Source organism: Anabas testudineus, chromosome 8 (assembly GCF_900324465.2).
Source record: "Anabas testudineus chromosome 8, fAnaTes1.2, whole genome shotgun sequence".
NCBI classification, from domain to species: domain Eukaryota; kingdom Metazoa; phylum Chordata; class Actinopteri; order Anabantiformes; family Anabantidae; genus Anabas; species Anabas testudineus.
The window spans coordinates 8,875,044-8,890,663 of NC_046617.1; the positions used below are offsets into that span (position 1 = coordinate 8,875,044).

The following is a 15,620-nucleotide window of genomic DNA, read 5'->3' on the forward strand; positions in this document are numbered from 1 at the left end:
TTTCATTGTCCCCAGAGGGCAATTATTTGTGTAGCCGCACATGACACAGAGAAAACAAGGCAATCAACATAAGGTACATCACGGAGCAACAAGTGTAATGTGGAAACCTGAAGCTTGCAGTGCAGAGACACTGCGAACGTGGGAATGGTTTTACACTGATAGTATATCCGTTGTATTCAGAAGTTACATTTTTAAATGAAAAATATTAGCACATTTGAAGATTCTGGAGGTGGTGGGCATATAGCATATAACATATTATTTTGTTTACCTTCAAAAATATACCATAAGTAGTTCTCATGACTATTGTGTATCACACATTATATATCACACACCTCAGATCACGTTAAGTATGTTTCGTATTTTTCATAGGTGGCAAAAGAAACACGGAGGACAGATTTACACGTGAGACTGGATCCATAGATTTCAGATATTGACCTGTTGTCATGCATGTGTCCGTCAGAGTGGTGACGCAATGTGACGAGCTGTCGCTCTGGATGCTGATTGGATCCACACTCTAATTTGGGCGTGGCCAGCGAGAAACTAGGAAGTTGCACAGAGCAATAAAGTTACAATCTGTGGTTAGGAAAAATAAATATGATAGAATATATAAACACGCATTGAAATTGTTATTGTGTCATAAAAGGACAAACCTTGTGCTTCAGTGGTTCATTTAGTCCCCGGATCATAATATGACAAAATATAACCGCAGTGGCCCACACGTCAATGACAGGGCCTTCATATGAACATTACTCACAGCCTAAATATGCACTAAAGATAGATTATTTATTATTTTAGTGTTTATGCGTGGGAAAGAATGGACTACATGTTCTAATTTGCTTTCTTGGTTTTATGTAAAGCTACCATCGCCTCAAACCTATAAACATTTACACCAGAGTCTCTGCTTCTCGTCAGATTTTCGTGGAGTAGGTGGACAGCTCAAAAAGTTCACACCTCACTTTGTTATGTTTTTTTTTTTTTTTTTCTCCTTAGCTTGTACGCACAATTAGCTTTGGTTATAGGACCAGGCAACAAGTAGGCCTTAGCCAGTCTGTGTTTGGACAACACATGTCTCAGAGCAATTGCATTATATTTATTATTTCCAAGTGATGCACATGTAGTAGCAGCTCCATTTTATGCAGCCAGATCCTATTCCTGTCCGGCTATTGTGTGGATGGATGGAAAGCTGTATAGGGGGAGGAGGAGGTGGTGGTAGTGGCGGTGAGGGCGAACCGAGCAGATAAGAGAACTGGCTCACTGGCTGCCTGAGTTTTTATCAGAAACGAGAGCTTGATGTTTGTTTCGCAGGCCGAAAAACAACGACATCACACCCCAGGAGCTACCGAGAGGACGGTAGCATGATAGTCGTGGAAGGGAGTCGGCAGGAAGAGGGTCCGTATCTGCATTTTACTGCGCCTACACCGAATTCATTGAGTCGGTAGAACCAGCGTCCGACATGGGGAAGGAGGTAAACGGTGTTTCCCGGAGCCGGTTTGAGGTGAGTTGACCATGAATGTCCACTGACAGTTACTGACACACATTCAGGTGGCTTTTAACAACGTTAGCATACGGGCCCGACGCGGGGACTGTCGCTTTATTTAGTGCAAAACTTCGCTTATGGTGACGCTACTGATGCAGCTTCCGCAGTCAGTGTTTGGGGATTAGGTCAAACGCTGTTGTTTTGTTCACACAACATGTAGCTGAAGGCTAGCATGACATTTCGATGAGGACACAAGCCAGTGTTTTCCACTAACATTGTCGTGCTGTTCATCAATAAATGGGGGTGAATGTGTGTGTGTGTGGGGGGGGGGGGGAGTTAAATGTTGTCCCCGTTTCCCTCTGCGCCGTCAAAACAAAGACAATGAGGCTAAAGCTATGGAGCACACAGCGAGGATAGCTCCGACACATACTAACATGTATCAGTGAAATGTCTGCACTTTATTAAGCTGTGGTAGTTGCAGTATTGCTCCTGTATTTACGGGGTTGTGATTTTTCATACGGCATTTGTTGGCTTAGTGTTACCCACGGCTGCTGCGGTTCTGCGGGGTGGGGGGTGGGGGGGCCTCCGGTTGTGACTGCTCCGTGCACCCCCGTATTAGCACAAGACTATCAACAAACAGGCCCAAGCTAACACGGTGAAACCCACACTACACCCTACAGTGGGGACACAGCGACAGCAGCCACCTGTACACACACACACACACACACACAAGCTGCCGTGTTGTTGTTGTTGTTGTAGCTTTTTAACGTTACCACGAAGTTTGTGTCGCAGCCGCGGAGCGGAGTGTTGTGAAAACCTGTAGCGTACACAAACGATGAGCCTGGCATGTGTAGCCTGAGTGCTCGGTGTTGTTTAATCCCCAGCTAGCGTGGGATTTGTGTGTGTGTGAGTGTGTGTGGTTTTATTTATTTTTAACAGTGAAACAGCTGACTACTCAGAAGATTCAGGCCGTTACCTTCTGGCCCGACAGCTGCGGTAGAGCCGCTGCGTCAAGCTAACTATACCTAGCAATGCCGGAAGTGTTACGACATGGCCTTCAAAGTAAAATCAAGCACGATTACAGCACGATTGGCATTTGTACCTGTTCGTAACTTTAATGAGTTGTCTTAAATCCTAAGCGATGAGTTTGAGCTTAAACTGATACGTTTTCTATTACTTGTAAACTCAGATCTACAACATGCATGGTGTGATATAGGTTTGTTTAGCTGGTGCTGTGTTAATGTTTGTGTCACAAGAAGCGTACTGTAAACCAATGTAAGATTTTATTGTAATATGGAATATACTGATTGTCTCTCTGTTGACAATATTATGTTTATCTAGTGTGTTTTAATAAATACTTTGTTTCCATAGGGTTAGGCTTTAGATTGTCTGGGACGGTGCCATTGATTAGATTTTTAGGTTGTGATTCTTACCACAGGAAGAATATATGATAAACACACAGTACACGAAATTGTCTTTCATCAATTGTTAATTTGCTCAAATCTATTTCAACAAACCCGAGAGGCCAAAGCTTGAGACCAAAGATTAAAAATAAAGAGATTTTTCTTCTGTTGCCAACCGCATTGCTACCTTGACTTTCAAAGGAGTGCTTTACTCTGAAAGGAACTGCCAGGCGTTTTGTCATATTCTGTGTAACTTTACTGTTCTGCAGTACAGGGATCTTTTGTACAACAGCACTTAACAAAATACTGCAACTCTCTGAACGTAGACAGACATTAATTACTCTAGTTATATTTACCAATTAAAATAACTGTGTACATAATCACTGTATTGTAAATAACATTGCTACTACATTGTGTGTAACTGTATTGATGTAAGAGTGCATATATGGGGGTGGGGCCTTTGGGGAGAGAAATATAAATATGCTTTTCTAAAAATATTATCACTTTTTGTTTGCATTACAACAATCTCTAGCTGGAGGTTACAGCTCACCAAGCTTTTTACCTCCTGCCAGGCATGAATCACTGACAATGGCTAACCAGTGGAGAAAATATAATGCTCACATTCATGCAGCATCAGGTTCATTTTATGTTAGATTACAAAAGAGGACAGTGTATGCCCGTTGACCATGCGCATCTGGTTCTTTGGAAATGGCTCTGGATTATCTGGCTAGGAAGTAGCGCTGTAGAAGGCGTGCTGTCACAGTCAATTTGCCCCAAATCCAAACGTGAAATGTCTGTCCCTTCTTGCTCCCTCAAATTTTTACACGTCTGCACTGGCAGGCAGCCCCTGCATAGACAGCTGTGTGTGCACAGTTTGTATATTTATCAGGGAGACATGGAGAGGCTTTGAAAGAGCTGACTGGATTTTTAAAGATCCAGTCTTTAATTTTAATGGGCAGACTTGTCAGTTTGTTTTTGTGAAGCTGATGAATAGGTTTTGTGTAATTCCCTCAAAATCTGAAGCTGTTGTGAATGTGGTTTTAGGATTGACACCCATAATCAAAATAGTACACAGTATAATCCCTTGGGACCTATCATGTCATTGTTTAAATGCAATAAATAAATATATTTTCAGATTATGGATGCTTTATTTTTGTACCCATAAGGCAAGTTCCTTGTTGATCTAGTCACAGATGTTTGTCTCTTGTAAATAACCTCTGCCTTCCTACACACTTTATTTACACAGCAAAGCCCCCACCCCTCAATTACCCTGTCCCTGGCTTAGATTTATCTTTCCAAACGTATGGAGGGAAATGGATTGGGCCAGATGTTGCTTCATTTGCCTTGTGAGAGAGTAGATGCTCACACATGTCATTGTCCTGACATCTTGCATTTTCCATCTTGCATTTCCCATAAATTATAGGAACCTCGCAGTTCTCACGGAGTGGGTGTGTATGTCTAAGTAGCTGCATCTTAATACATGCTAATTTATTGTCTCTGTGTGTACCAAGGTTTTTTATGTGGATTATAGTCAAGTATTTGTGCTCACATAGGATCCGATTGTTTTTGTAGAAACTCATTAGCTGTTTGTAGTGGGAAAAGGATGATTCGCTGTGGCGACCCCTGATGGGAAAAGCCGAAAGAAGAAGAAGATTAGCTGTTTGTAGTAGCTAGAATTACGTCACAAAAGATATATTGTAACTTACTCCAGTTTACATTTTCAGTGCATGCTGATGTGGACACTAGTGCAGACCTACTAGTGTAAACAACACAGTAAGTGAGGAAAAACTGTTAATGCAAGAAGCATCACATGAAAGCAGAGACCATCATGGTTTTATAGTTCATAGTGCAAAGTCCCCTCCTTGGTTTGTGCTTTGAAAAGACAAAATCGATCTCCTGTGCTGCGTTATCCTCTGTCAGTGTCTGTGTTTTCCATACTTGACATTGAATTTATCTCAGCTGACACTACTATTACTTATCTTTGCTTATGTGCTGAGTCTGTCCTTGAATGATGTGAGTGGATGAAAGGGGGGCATCCATGTTGAAACGGACTGCTAGGACTAACAGTATCCTCTGTATCCTTTCAGATGTTCACAAACAGTGACGAGGCAGTCATCAACAAGAAGCTGCCTAAGGAGCTGTTGCTACGGTGAGTGACATTTCGTAACACTTCAGATCCTCCTTAGGGCTTTTTGCAAGCAAAAATGGCATGTTGCATACTCTACACTCCCATCCCTGCCATTGCTCGTGATCAGCACTTCCACTCATACACAAAGGCCTTGTACCACCCTCCTCCCTGTTCAACCATCAGACATAAACACACATACATACTGTGGCTCTCACGATCATATGCTGTTTGCTCACTTGCCCTTTAGCAAATATTGTAACTAAACTAAACACTAGGATGCAAATTTTCCCCTCGTTTTCCACCCTTCTCTGCTCCCCCAGTGGTAAAACTGTAATCACAAACAGCTGTTTGAGGCTATAAAATATTCCAACTGGGGGGGAAAAAAAGCTCAAGAGACCCTGAGCAAACAGAAAATAATGGGCATTACTCAAGCATCTGCCTGTGTTGCGGCTACTTCTTGACCAGGTGCAGCACCCTGATTTGTGAGGCTGGCAGGCTGTGCTGGGACTCACTGCTTCCCTCTTTCAATCCTATTACAGCTTTTGCTGCATTTAAAGATAAGTAAATATAGTATGGTAAGTTTCCAGGTCCCTTTCTTAGAAGCAGATTGTGTGTCTACCTCGCCAGAACCCTACTTTAGGTAAACACATCTCCTACTAAGTCTAAGACAATATTAGCTGATTTACTCACACCCCTGTGCTGTGAGTGGAAGTAGGCGCAGGGTTGAGTTGAGGGAAGAGACTAGTGTACAGAGGAGGCTTTTGGCAGCAGGGATCAGGGTCTCTAAACCTTCCCTGTCTGTCTTCCAGAATCTTCTCGTTTCTGGATGTGGTGACACTCTGTCGCTGTGCCCAGGTCTCACGGGTGAGTCTGTGTTCATAAGATGTTAGGGTGTATGTGTGCATGACTGCAAGTGTGTGTGTTTGTCAGTGTGTGAATGTGGTATGTTTGAGGAAAAAACCTTTACCCTAAATGTCTATTTCTCCCTCCCTGCTCTCAGTCCTGGAATGTCCTGGCTTTGGATGGTAGCAACTGGCAACGAATTGACCTCTTTGACTTTCAGAGGGACATAGAGGTGAGCGAGTCTCACAATCCATCTATATTAGTCTTGCATGTGATTTTACTTCTCCCTTCACACGTGCTTCTTTTTTGTCATTACCTTTAAGATATAAAAGCAAGCTATGTTTTTTTTTGTTGTTGTTGTTGTTGTTGTTGTTGTTATAGGGCCGGGTGGTGGAGAACATCTCAAAACGATGTGGGGGGTTTCTTAGGAAGCTGAGCCTGCGGGGTTGTCTGGGTGTGGGTGACAGTGCCCTGAGGTGAGTTGGATGATGACATATTGTAGCCTTAAAAAAATTTGCTTTAGTTGAGACAATTCAGTTTGCCTGCCATCACAGATGTGTTTTTTTTTCTGTAGGACTTTCTCACAAAATTGCAGAAACATTGAGCTACTTAGTTTGAATGGCTGCACCAAGATCACTGACAGGTGTGTGGATAGTTCCCATAACTAGACTTCTAATGTATCCCAATTCACTTTTGCCTTTAAAACAATCTTTGTCTTTCTCTTCTGCAGCACATGTAATAGCCTCAGTAAGTTTTGTCCAAAGCTGAAGCACCTGGATCTCGCCTCCTGTACCTCAATCACCAACCTGTCACTCAAAGCTCTCAGGTGTGTAGGATCAGCAATTTATACCATTTACCAAAAGGATACAGGTGCGGAGAGAGGTAGATCTTGTTAGTGTGTGCATTGTACAAAGTTACAGTTGTTTTCTTCTTCTTCTGTCTCCTCTTAGTGAGGGTTGTCCCTTGCTTGAGCAGCTCAACATTTCCTGGTGTGATCAGGTAACAAAGGATGGCATCCAAGCCCTGGTGCGCTCCTGCCCTGGACTCAAAGGTCTTTTTCTTAAGGGCTGTACACAGGTATCATTAAGGATATTAATACATTAATTTGAGTTCTAATATTCATCCTTCTTACTTCTCAACAGTTAACGTGTACTGTACACTATTGCATTGTTGTCTTGTGCTAGTGGCTAACTGCCAAGTTCATCATATTGTCATTACAAATAGAGAACAGTATCTGCTACTGCAAACATAAAATGCACAACATCTTGTGCAACAGGATGTTTATGAGGAGAGAATTACCGGGCATTGTTTACAGCAAATGTAAATGCATTAATATAGCACCATCCTGTTATTTTAAGTGTCAACAGTACACTGTGAAAATATAACACACACATTATATATTATATATACACATACCAGAGTTTTTTCTTGTGATCTGTGGTTATTTTAAAAAATTCAATTTGTGTTGCTGTTCAATCACCATTATTATTATTATTATTATTATTATTATTATTATTATTATTATTATTATTATTATTATTATTATTATTATTATAAAATGTTCTTGATGTTTTTATCATTTTATGGCAGTAGAGTTTTTTGTTGGGGTTATCAACTACAACTTTGATATCAAATGACAAGTCACTGTCAATCTCTTCTACAGCTGGAAGATGAGGCTCTGAAGCATATTGGATCTCACTGTCCAGAGCTGGTCACACTCAACTTGCAGACATGCTCAGTAAGTTGGTTAGCTTGGCTAGAACATCAATCGGCTGAGTCTTGAAGTTGTTTTGCTCTCAAAAAGCACTCTATAGCTACATTTTGTTTTGAAATACAATGCCTCACTGCCACAGTCTATTAAACCTCTAAATAAAAAGTACTTGTTTGTATTTTCCAAGTAATAAAATGATGGACACCGAGGACACATTACCAAGCCCTATTGCCCAGTAGTCTGGAAAGCCTACTCATATAAACCATGTATTTGTCTTTGCCTACACCTGCCTCTAAAAGCCCCTTTCTCTTCCCACAACTCAGGAACTTGTTTCATCTTGTTTGTGCAGTGTTTGTCATTGTTACAGTCTTCTTTTATGCTTTCTTCATTTTCTCTTGCCTAGCTCTTTTTCAGCTCTTCTTATGTCTGATACCCTCAGTTTGATCTCACTAGCTGTTCAGATTGTACGTGAATATATTTGAAAGTCAACCATTATTTGCTTTTGAGGCTTAGCTGCCACGAACATAGGAAAGGATGATTTTCACCCTGAATGTGGACTTAAGTGACCCCCAACATGCAAACACACACTTTTTCTTTCTGCAAGCAGCAGATCACAGATGAAGGCCTCATCACAATTTGCCGGGGTTGTCACCGCCTGCAGTCTCTGTGCGTTTCGGGCTGTGCCAACATCACAGATGCCATTTTGCATGCTCTTGGACAAAATTGTCCCCGCCTGAGGTGAATTTACACACCTACACAGTCAAATTATCACTTCAGCCTAAAGTACTGGCATTTTCTTACACCCTTCAAAAATTAAGCAAGCCACTTAGTTTGAAAATTAGTCCTGCTGTTTAACAAAGTTGCAAACACATCGTGAGTGTGAGGGTCACTGAATTGTAATGCCTTAACTGTATTTTGGAGTTAATAGGAAAGGGAGTTAAAAAGAAATAATGGAAAAAATGAATAAATGAGCCATTCTACAGTGAAGTGATCTCAAGCCAACTATTGTAGATCTTGTTACTTTAAAATAACCCCACTTCGTGAAAGCACTTAGACTATAAGTGAAAGTGATGCTGCCATTGTGTAACTCTCCACGTCTTGGTTCTCTTTTCAGAATATTAGAAGTGGCTCGCTGCTCTCAGCTAACAGATGTGGGCTTCACTACATTAGCAAGGGTGAGTGTGGTATAGGTCTATTTCTGTTGTCATGTGTACACACGGACCATACATTTAAAGTTGAGGTCATTTTTAGTCCTAGAAAGATAGATGAAATTATCTGACCTAAAAACATAACAGACCATGTAATCTGTCTCTTTTTTTGATATATAGAATTGCCATGAGCTTGAGAAAATGGATTTAGAAGAATGTGTGCAGGTAAATAAACCATCTAGAAGAAACATATTTAACATTGCCACTGTGTGTACAGTTGTCTGCAGTCATTACATGTGTTGGTTTTCATCAGATCACAGATGGAACACTCATCCAGCTCTCTATCCACTGCCCTCGCTTGCAAGTCCTGGTGAGTGTGTACCCACGACTTGAACATATTTTGCTCCTGTAACATTTACAAGCACCAAATCACAGCTTGCTTTCCCAGACAGTTGAGTAATAGAGCTCCTGTGTTGGTACCACTGTGTTCCTGTAGAGTCTGTCGCACTGTGAGCTGATTACCGATGATGGCATCAGACACCTCGGCAGTGGACCCTGTGCTCACGACCGTCTGGAGGTGATCGAGCTGGATAACTGCCCCCTGATCACAGATGCCTCACTGGAGCACCTGAAGAGCTGTCATAGCCTGGATCGTATTGAGCTGTATGACTGCCAGCAGATCACCCGCGCTGGTATAAAGAGACTAAGGGTGAGTTGAGTGGGCTGACAGCAGTGAGTAAGCAGTGATTCACATGCAAAATGCAGATTTTTGTGAACCTGCCGTATGCCATTTTGATGTAAAATTGTATTAAGTGTCACAAATGTATGTGTTGTTGTTAGCAAGTGAAACACAAACACTATCCCTGATAATGTTTGTGTGTCATACCTGTATCACAGTGCTGCAGCTAGTCTTAACATTTATTACACTATTATTCAAGATCTATACCAAATAATCTGACATTTTAGAAAATATATCATGATGATTTAAATCAAACCTTATATTAAAGAAATGGTGCAATACTTTAATACAAACAGTACTGATGTAAAAGCATAAACTGCTCAATACTGTTAAGTTTGAGTGTCAACATCAAACGGTGTCAACATTTAGAATCTACACAGCCACATGTGTTTAGGCTTGGGGGAGAATCCCAAACCCCTTTTACTTGGATGGTTTACATTTTTGTATTTCTGTCCAACATTTGAACTACTAAACATGAATTCTGAATCTTTGAGTCACCGCTCCACCCACGAGAAGTGATGAATCAAATCTAAAGTGTAATTACAAACAGTTTAGATCAGTAAGCACTTTGTCTGGTTTAAGCCATGTATCATTAGATCTTAAGCCTGTTGTTTGTTTTGACATAAATCAATCAACATGTATTTATAATGACTTAATATGATTGCAACATTGCCTGATGCTGCTTTCCAAGTATTTGTATGAGCTTTAAAAACATTTTATGTTTTTCCATCTCTCTTACCACAGACCCATCTGCCTAACATCAAAGTGCATGCATACTTTGCTCCCGTCACTCCACCACCCTCCGTTGGGGGCAGCCGTCAGAGGTTTTGCCGCTGCTGTGTCCTGCTATGATGTAAAGACAACAGCCCCCTTCCCTGTCTCCCCGTGTCCCTTGTACACGCTTCCCGCAGCCTGTCACTTGACCCCTGATCTGCTGTCCTCCTTATGGGCCCCCTGTCAGAGTACATGCTGGTGTGTCTCCACCTTTTGAACAGCAGAGAGAAGGAGAGAGCCAAACAACGCTACAGGGTCTTGGGTAACTTTCCCCAAAACATTCCCGAATCTCCCCAACACTTGCAGACACACACAACATGCCTTTTACACACTTAGACACGCAAAATAACTTGAATGTTAAAAGATTCCTGGCCTGTGTTCAGTGGACAGAGCAGTATTACAAAAATCGTCAGTGGTGTACCACTGATTTAACTCTTCCTCAAATTAAGTACAAAAGAATTGTTTAAATTATTACTCAAAAAGATCTTTGCATCAAAAACTATTGTAGCTGTAATTGCAAGCAGCCACACTCTTCACTTATTTAGCACTTTGAGACAAATTACAGTTACGTGTTTTTAAAAGAGCATTAAATAGGCTAAAAGATCACACTTAACCTCTCACACACTCCCCTTGGTGTTGAAGGGTCCCTTCATAGCTACACGTTAAGGCAGCTTACTCATGTGCAGACAGGAACTGCACTTGAGTAAGACCTGTATTGACTTTGATCCGCAGGTTGTTGATTTAAAAAAAAAAAAAAAGAAGAAGAAGAAGAATGATGCAGCCAGTTAACAGCTCAAACACATACACATAAAGCAGAACTGTTTTGCTTTTGTTTCTCAAGAAAACAAACTTGCAACTATTTGCACTTGCAGTAAAGCAATGATGAGACACTTTAAAAAGAAAAACCATCTCAGAATTGAAAAAGACTGGCATTTTACCAACAACATTACAAATGTTCACTCATACGCATACACTGATCTTGATACACCTGTACCCTCCTCTGTCTCCCGTCTGTGTTACAATCAGATACTTCAATGTACTGAGGAAAAAAAAAAAGAAGAGAAAGTTTATTATTTTTCTAAAAATGAACAATTAACACTCAGAAGCGGGGACTTGAGAAGATGCCAAATGTTGCATGTAACACCTCTAGTTTTTTAAAAGTCAAACTGTACATAAATGGGGACTGTGGAAATTCAAGAGTCAAAGCCAGCTAAACCGATGATGATATGAGATGGGGCAGAAATTTCTGTCAATGACTTCTTTCTGAGGGAACTACGGTGAAGCTCACACATGCTTGTTTAAATACAGATGTGGATGAGAATATGTGCTGAGACCTTGGAGAGACAAAATGAGCCAGTAATCAGTCTGGGGTTTGACGGAAGAACTGATGCCTGCCTGCCTGTGAAAGCTCAACAACATAAAAAAACACACCCACAAAAAAAAAAGACTTTTACAGAGGAAAAAAAAAAATCACTACATGAATTCATGCCGTCAGACCAGGACAATGGAAAGAAAAAGCCAACTGAAAACAATCAAAGTATGTTTATTTTCAGTGAGTTTGATTTCCTTTAGTTGCTCTTGTTTTTCGCATTGATGATGGTTTCTGTGGATAAAGCAACCGCTGAACCACATACGTAAGTGACAGGGTGTGCCCGGCGTCAAGGGTGGCATCGGTGACTCCCCAGCCCCCGTGAGGCCTTTCGGGGGATGGAGTGTTGCACCTTGCCACTTAAACACAAGACCGGACGGATGGAGTCACACAGCACGAGGACGTCGACTGAATCTTGAGCGCACAATTCTGGCCTGTTGACAGATATGATGGAATGATTTTTGTCACGATGGAGGGCAATAATGGACTTCAGCCCTCCCGCCCTATGAAGTATTAGAGCCTTTTTCTTATGGGTTGTCTTCACCTGCACTCGCACCTGCTTTATTCTGTGTTCGTTCTCATTTGAGTCTTTCGCTGCTTTTCTTTCTGGTTTCCCCTGGACTTTCACCTTTCTCATTCTCAGCATCTTTGTTTTCTGTGTGGTTTTGGATTGTGCCTGTTTTTACGTTTGAAGTCATGAGTTCGGTGTCTTCAAGTTGAGTTTGAACCCTCTCCCTGTCCTCAGTTCTGATCTGACGGAGTCTGTGTTTGTGTTAAGAGTTTATTGTTACTAAATGTCCAGAGTGTAGCCTTTGTCCAGGGGAAGTGTTGGCACCAGAGCAATTATAATAAATGTGAGGTGGAGTTTATGATGACAGGCACCATCTTCCTACTGAATGTTTCCATCAAGGAGGAACTCCTCAGGATGGCTGTTCAATCATTGTGTGCCACTTAAGCAGAAAGCTTTTCCTCCCGTTAGTGTGGTTTCCTCCGCTTTTATTCTTATGTGTTTCTTTTCTCATAATGCTCCCTGCCCAAAAAACATCACACAAGACAGAAATAGGGTAAACCCAGTGTGGAGCGTTGATGATCTAAATGTTCCCGTTATGGTTTAACATAAACACCAACGGGGAAAACACAGAATGATTCTGTTCAGTTTATGATTTGATGGCTACAGTAGACAGGATAATACAAGCACAGATGAATCCAGTGTAATCCATTCTGATCATTTTTGTTTGAGTGTGGCTTTACGGGGAATTAGAAAACAACCAAGAGTAAAAATGGTGGAGATGGCCGATGTGCTCTGTCACTGTCCTCCAGGATTGAGACGTAAAAGCTGTAGGATTCAGACTGGGAGCCTTCATGTAACACCTGTTTGCCCTCTTCAAGCACTGTATGTGCCACCAGCTGAGTTATCAGTACGACTAACAATGTGCTTTCAAGGCAAACACTTTGAATTGATTACAGATAATAATACTCAACCCGCTCCTGTTGGTTTAATTTTTACAACAGCGATGACCAGTCATCAGTCTTTTCATGGTACAAAATACACTACAGGTTCTGCAAAGCTGAACATCTCAGTTATCGTTCCTCACAGTCTCTAACGCCACTGCGTCTTTCTGTCAGACTTTCCACCCGTTTACATGGAAGTTGAGACACTTCACTCTGGATCAGTTTGTTTCGTGCATGTTTGGTCCCAAGCACTGGAGTAAGGCTGAGGATTAGGACAGAGGGCAAGACGTGAATCTACAATATGTTCATGGTAGATTGACACCTGAGAAATTTCAAAACCAATTTTGACAATGACTGTAGTACATTTAATTACTGTAAATCATTTCCTGTTTTCTTTTTCTCTATTTTATTTTTTACAATTAACCAATATAAATAAATATGTATGTACGAATAAATATATACCTATATTATTAACTTTTGTCTGTTCTCATTTTAAAGGTATATTTCTTGCTGCACTAGATGGCAGCAGTGAGCCAGTTCTGTTGTGATTCAGCTCTTCCTGTAACAGGACTCAGGATCAAGGTCTATTTAATGAGACTGAAGTATTTGGTTTATTTATCTCAATGTTATTTCTTCACATTTGAAGTAATGTCCCTTTTTACTAAGAGAGAGATGAAAAGTGAAAATGGAGCTGTGTAGTGAGTAATTGTGGTTAAACCACAGAGGCTTATCACTGGTATCTCAGAATCAGAAGATGAATGTGATGATATCTTCAGGCCTTTACAGTCATTAGACATATCTAGTGGACATTTTCCAGCGTTACAAAGTTTGAAGGCTTTGACAGAAAAAACGCCACCTGGTGTTTTTAATGTTGTGGTGGACAGGTGTCAGCATGGATGCTCTGACCAGCCTGTGGATCACTGTGTCCTGTTTAATTTCTGCCATACTGAGACCTGTACACGTGAACCACCGGGTGATGTTAATGCTGCAGCTGGTCAGTGTATTGTGACAGTATATCTGTGTGGCTCAGTAGTACAAACAGCAAAACCGAGATCACAGCATGGTACACAATATGCAATCTATATTACTGTGTGCTTACGCACATGTGTGAGATGGAAGCAGAGATGAACAATCTGTATCAATTTAGCCCAGTGGAGAGAGCAGCAGCTCTGGTCCTGTGACTGCACCATGACGACTGCTGTCACGGCTGGGATCCGTCTCCTGCCGCATGGGACTCATTTCGTTACCCTCATCCTCTCATTGTTTCCCCTGTCTCTGAAGCACTGAGAGATCAATGTGTTTTCACTCCTCTTTTAATGTTCATTTTTAGTAGCTGTGTTCTGGCACCTGGGTATCACATGGGGGATGAAAGGTGGGTGGCTCAGAGGGAGTAATTTAAATGTGTGTTTCCGTCCTTCAGCAAATCTGTGTGATGCTCAGTGTTTCCTGGGTTTGAACACAGATCACAACACCATTCGCTGCTCGCAACCCCACCAAGATATTGTTTCTGTTTATTTTTGATAGCAAAGCCACTGCTATACACTTTTAAACTTCTGGTTCTTCTCAGCAGTCACTCTAACCGCTGCTGTCTGGCTCTGAGTGAGAAAATAATGAATGTGATAACGGTGCTCTCCCTCCCTGTGTACACCCACAGCTAAAGTCTTTCTGACAGCTTAAAGCTAACTTTTCTTTCAGGCTTAGGTGAAATAATGCAGTGCAGATACAAATGCTTTGATCCTGTTGGGTCCTTGCATCACACTGCAAAATATTACCATGTTGTCATAGACGTCACTTGAAAATACTGTGTAATACTTGATCTGATATTCCCCATTTATCAGGTTAATACAACCTCCACAACGTCATTTCTTCATTCCCTTTCATTTGAAGTGTAATGTGTGTTTGTAAAGGGGGCCAATCAATAGAAAGCGGTCCCGGGAGGGTGGTAAAATGGGTAGTAGCTGAGATTGCTTTTGAAATGAGAGACAGCAATCCTCTGGCCTTATTGCTGCAGCTTTAAACAAATCACACCGAACCTAATGAATCTCTAACTCTGCAGGGCAGAAGCTTCAGCATCCATATCCAGATGAGAGGGCAGGTGGAGAATGACAAGGCATGTGACACAACATCGAGTAAAAGTATGCCTAAGAACTGCTGCCTCCAAAACTTGGAGACAAACTGAAAAGTAGTTCAGCTTATCCCTTAGGGGTCACTTTTTTTTTTGCTAAAGAAGAAGATGAGTATACTGACTCACAGCTTCATCAAACAAGCTGCAAAAAAAGTGCTTTAACTGCATCCTCTGCCCACTTCTTCACTTTTAGATTCCTGTTGCATACACAATGAGATGCTTGCTTCATTTGTTTTCTGCATGCAGCACTGTGCACTGCAGCAATTTGTGTATGCGACCTCTAATGATGATCTGAAACCTGTGTGGACCTAAATATAAAAGTCTCATACATTTGTATCTGTGCGTTTCCAGCAGATATCGAGTCACAAGTTGACAAGCTGTTAGAACTAAGTGACATTATTCAACTGGCTGCAGCTCGGATGACACAGGCGCACGTTTCACAGACGCACAA

The 15,620-nt window shown here is 41.4% G+C and overlaps 1 protein-coding gene across 1 annotated transcript; it reads left to right on the top strand.

Annotated features, from left to right (window-relative positions):
- Positions 1-1,009: 1,009 nt before the first annotated feature.
- fbxl20 (F-box and leucine-rich repeat protein 20) lies at positions 1,010-11,020 on the top strand. The gene is made up of 15 exons (XM_026354676.1): positions 1,010-1,495; positions 4,968-5,029; positions 5,818-5,872; positions 6,009-6,083; positions 6,233-6,327; positions 6,426-6,494; positions 6,582-6,677; positions 6,802-6,928; positions 7,515-7,589; positions 8,170-8,300; positions 8,677-8,737; positions 8,891-8,935; positions 9,024-9,080; positions 9,207-9,419; positions 10,194-11,020. The coding sequence occupies exons 1-15, from the start codon at positions 1,454-1,456 to the stop codon at positions 10,299-10,301; spliced, it is 1,311 nt and encodes a 436-aa protein (XP_026210461.1). The 5' UTR covers positions 1,010-1,453; the 3' UTR covers positions 10,302-11,020.
- The last annotated feature ends 4,600 nt before the right edge of the window (positions 11,021-15,620 follow it).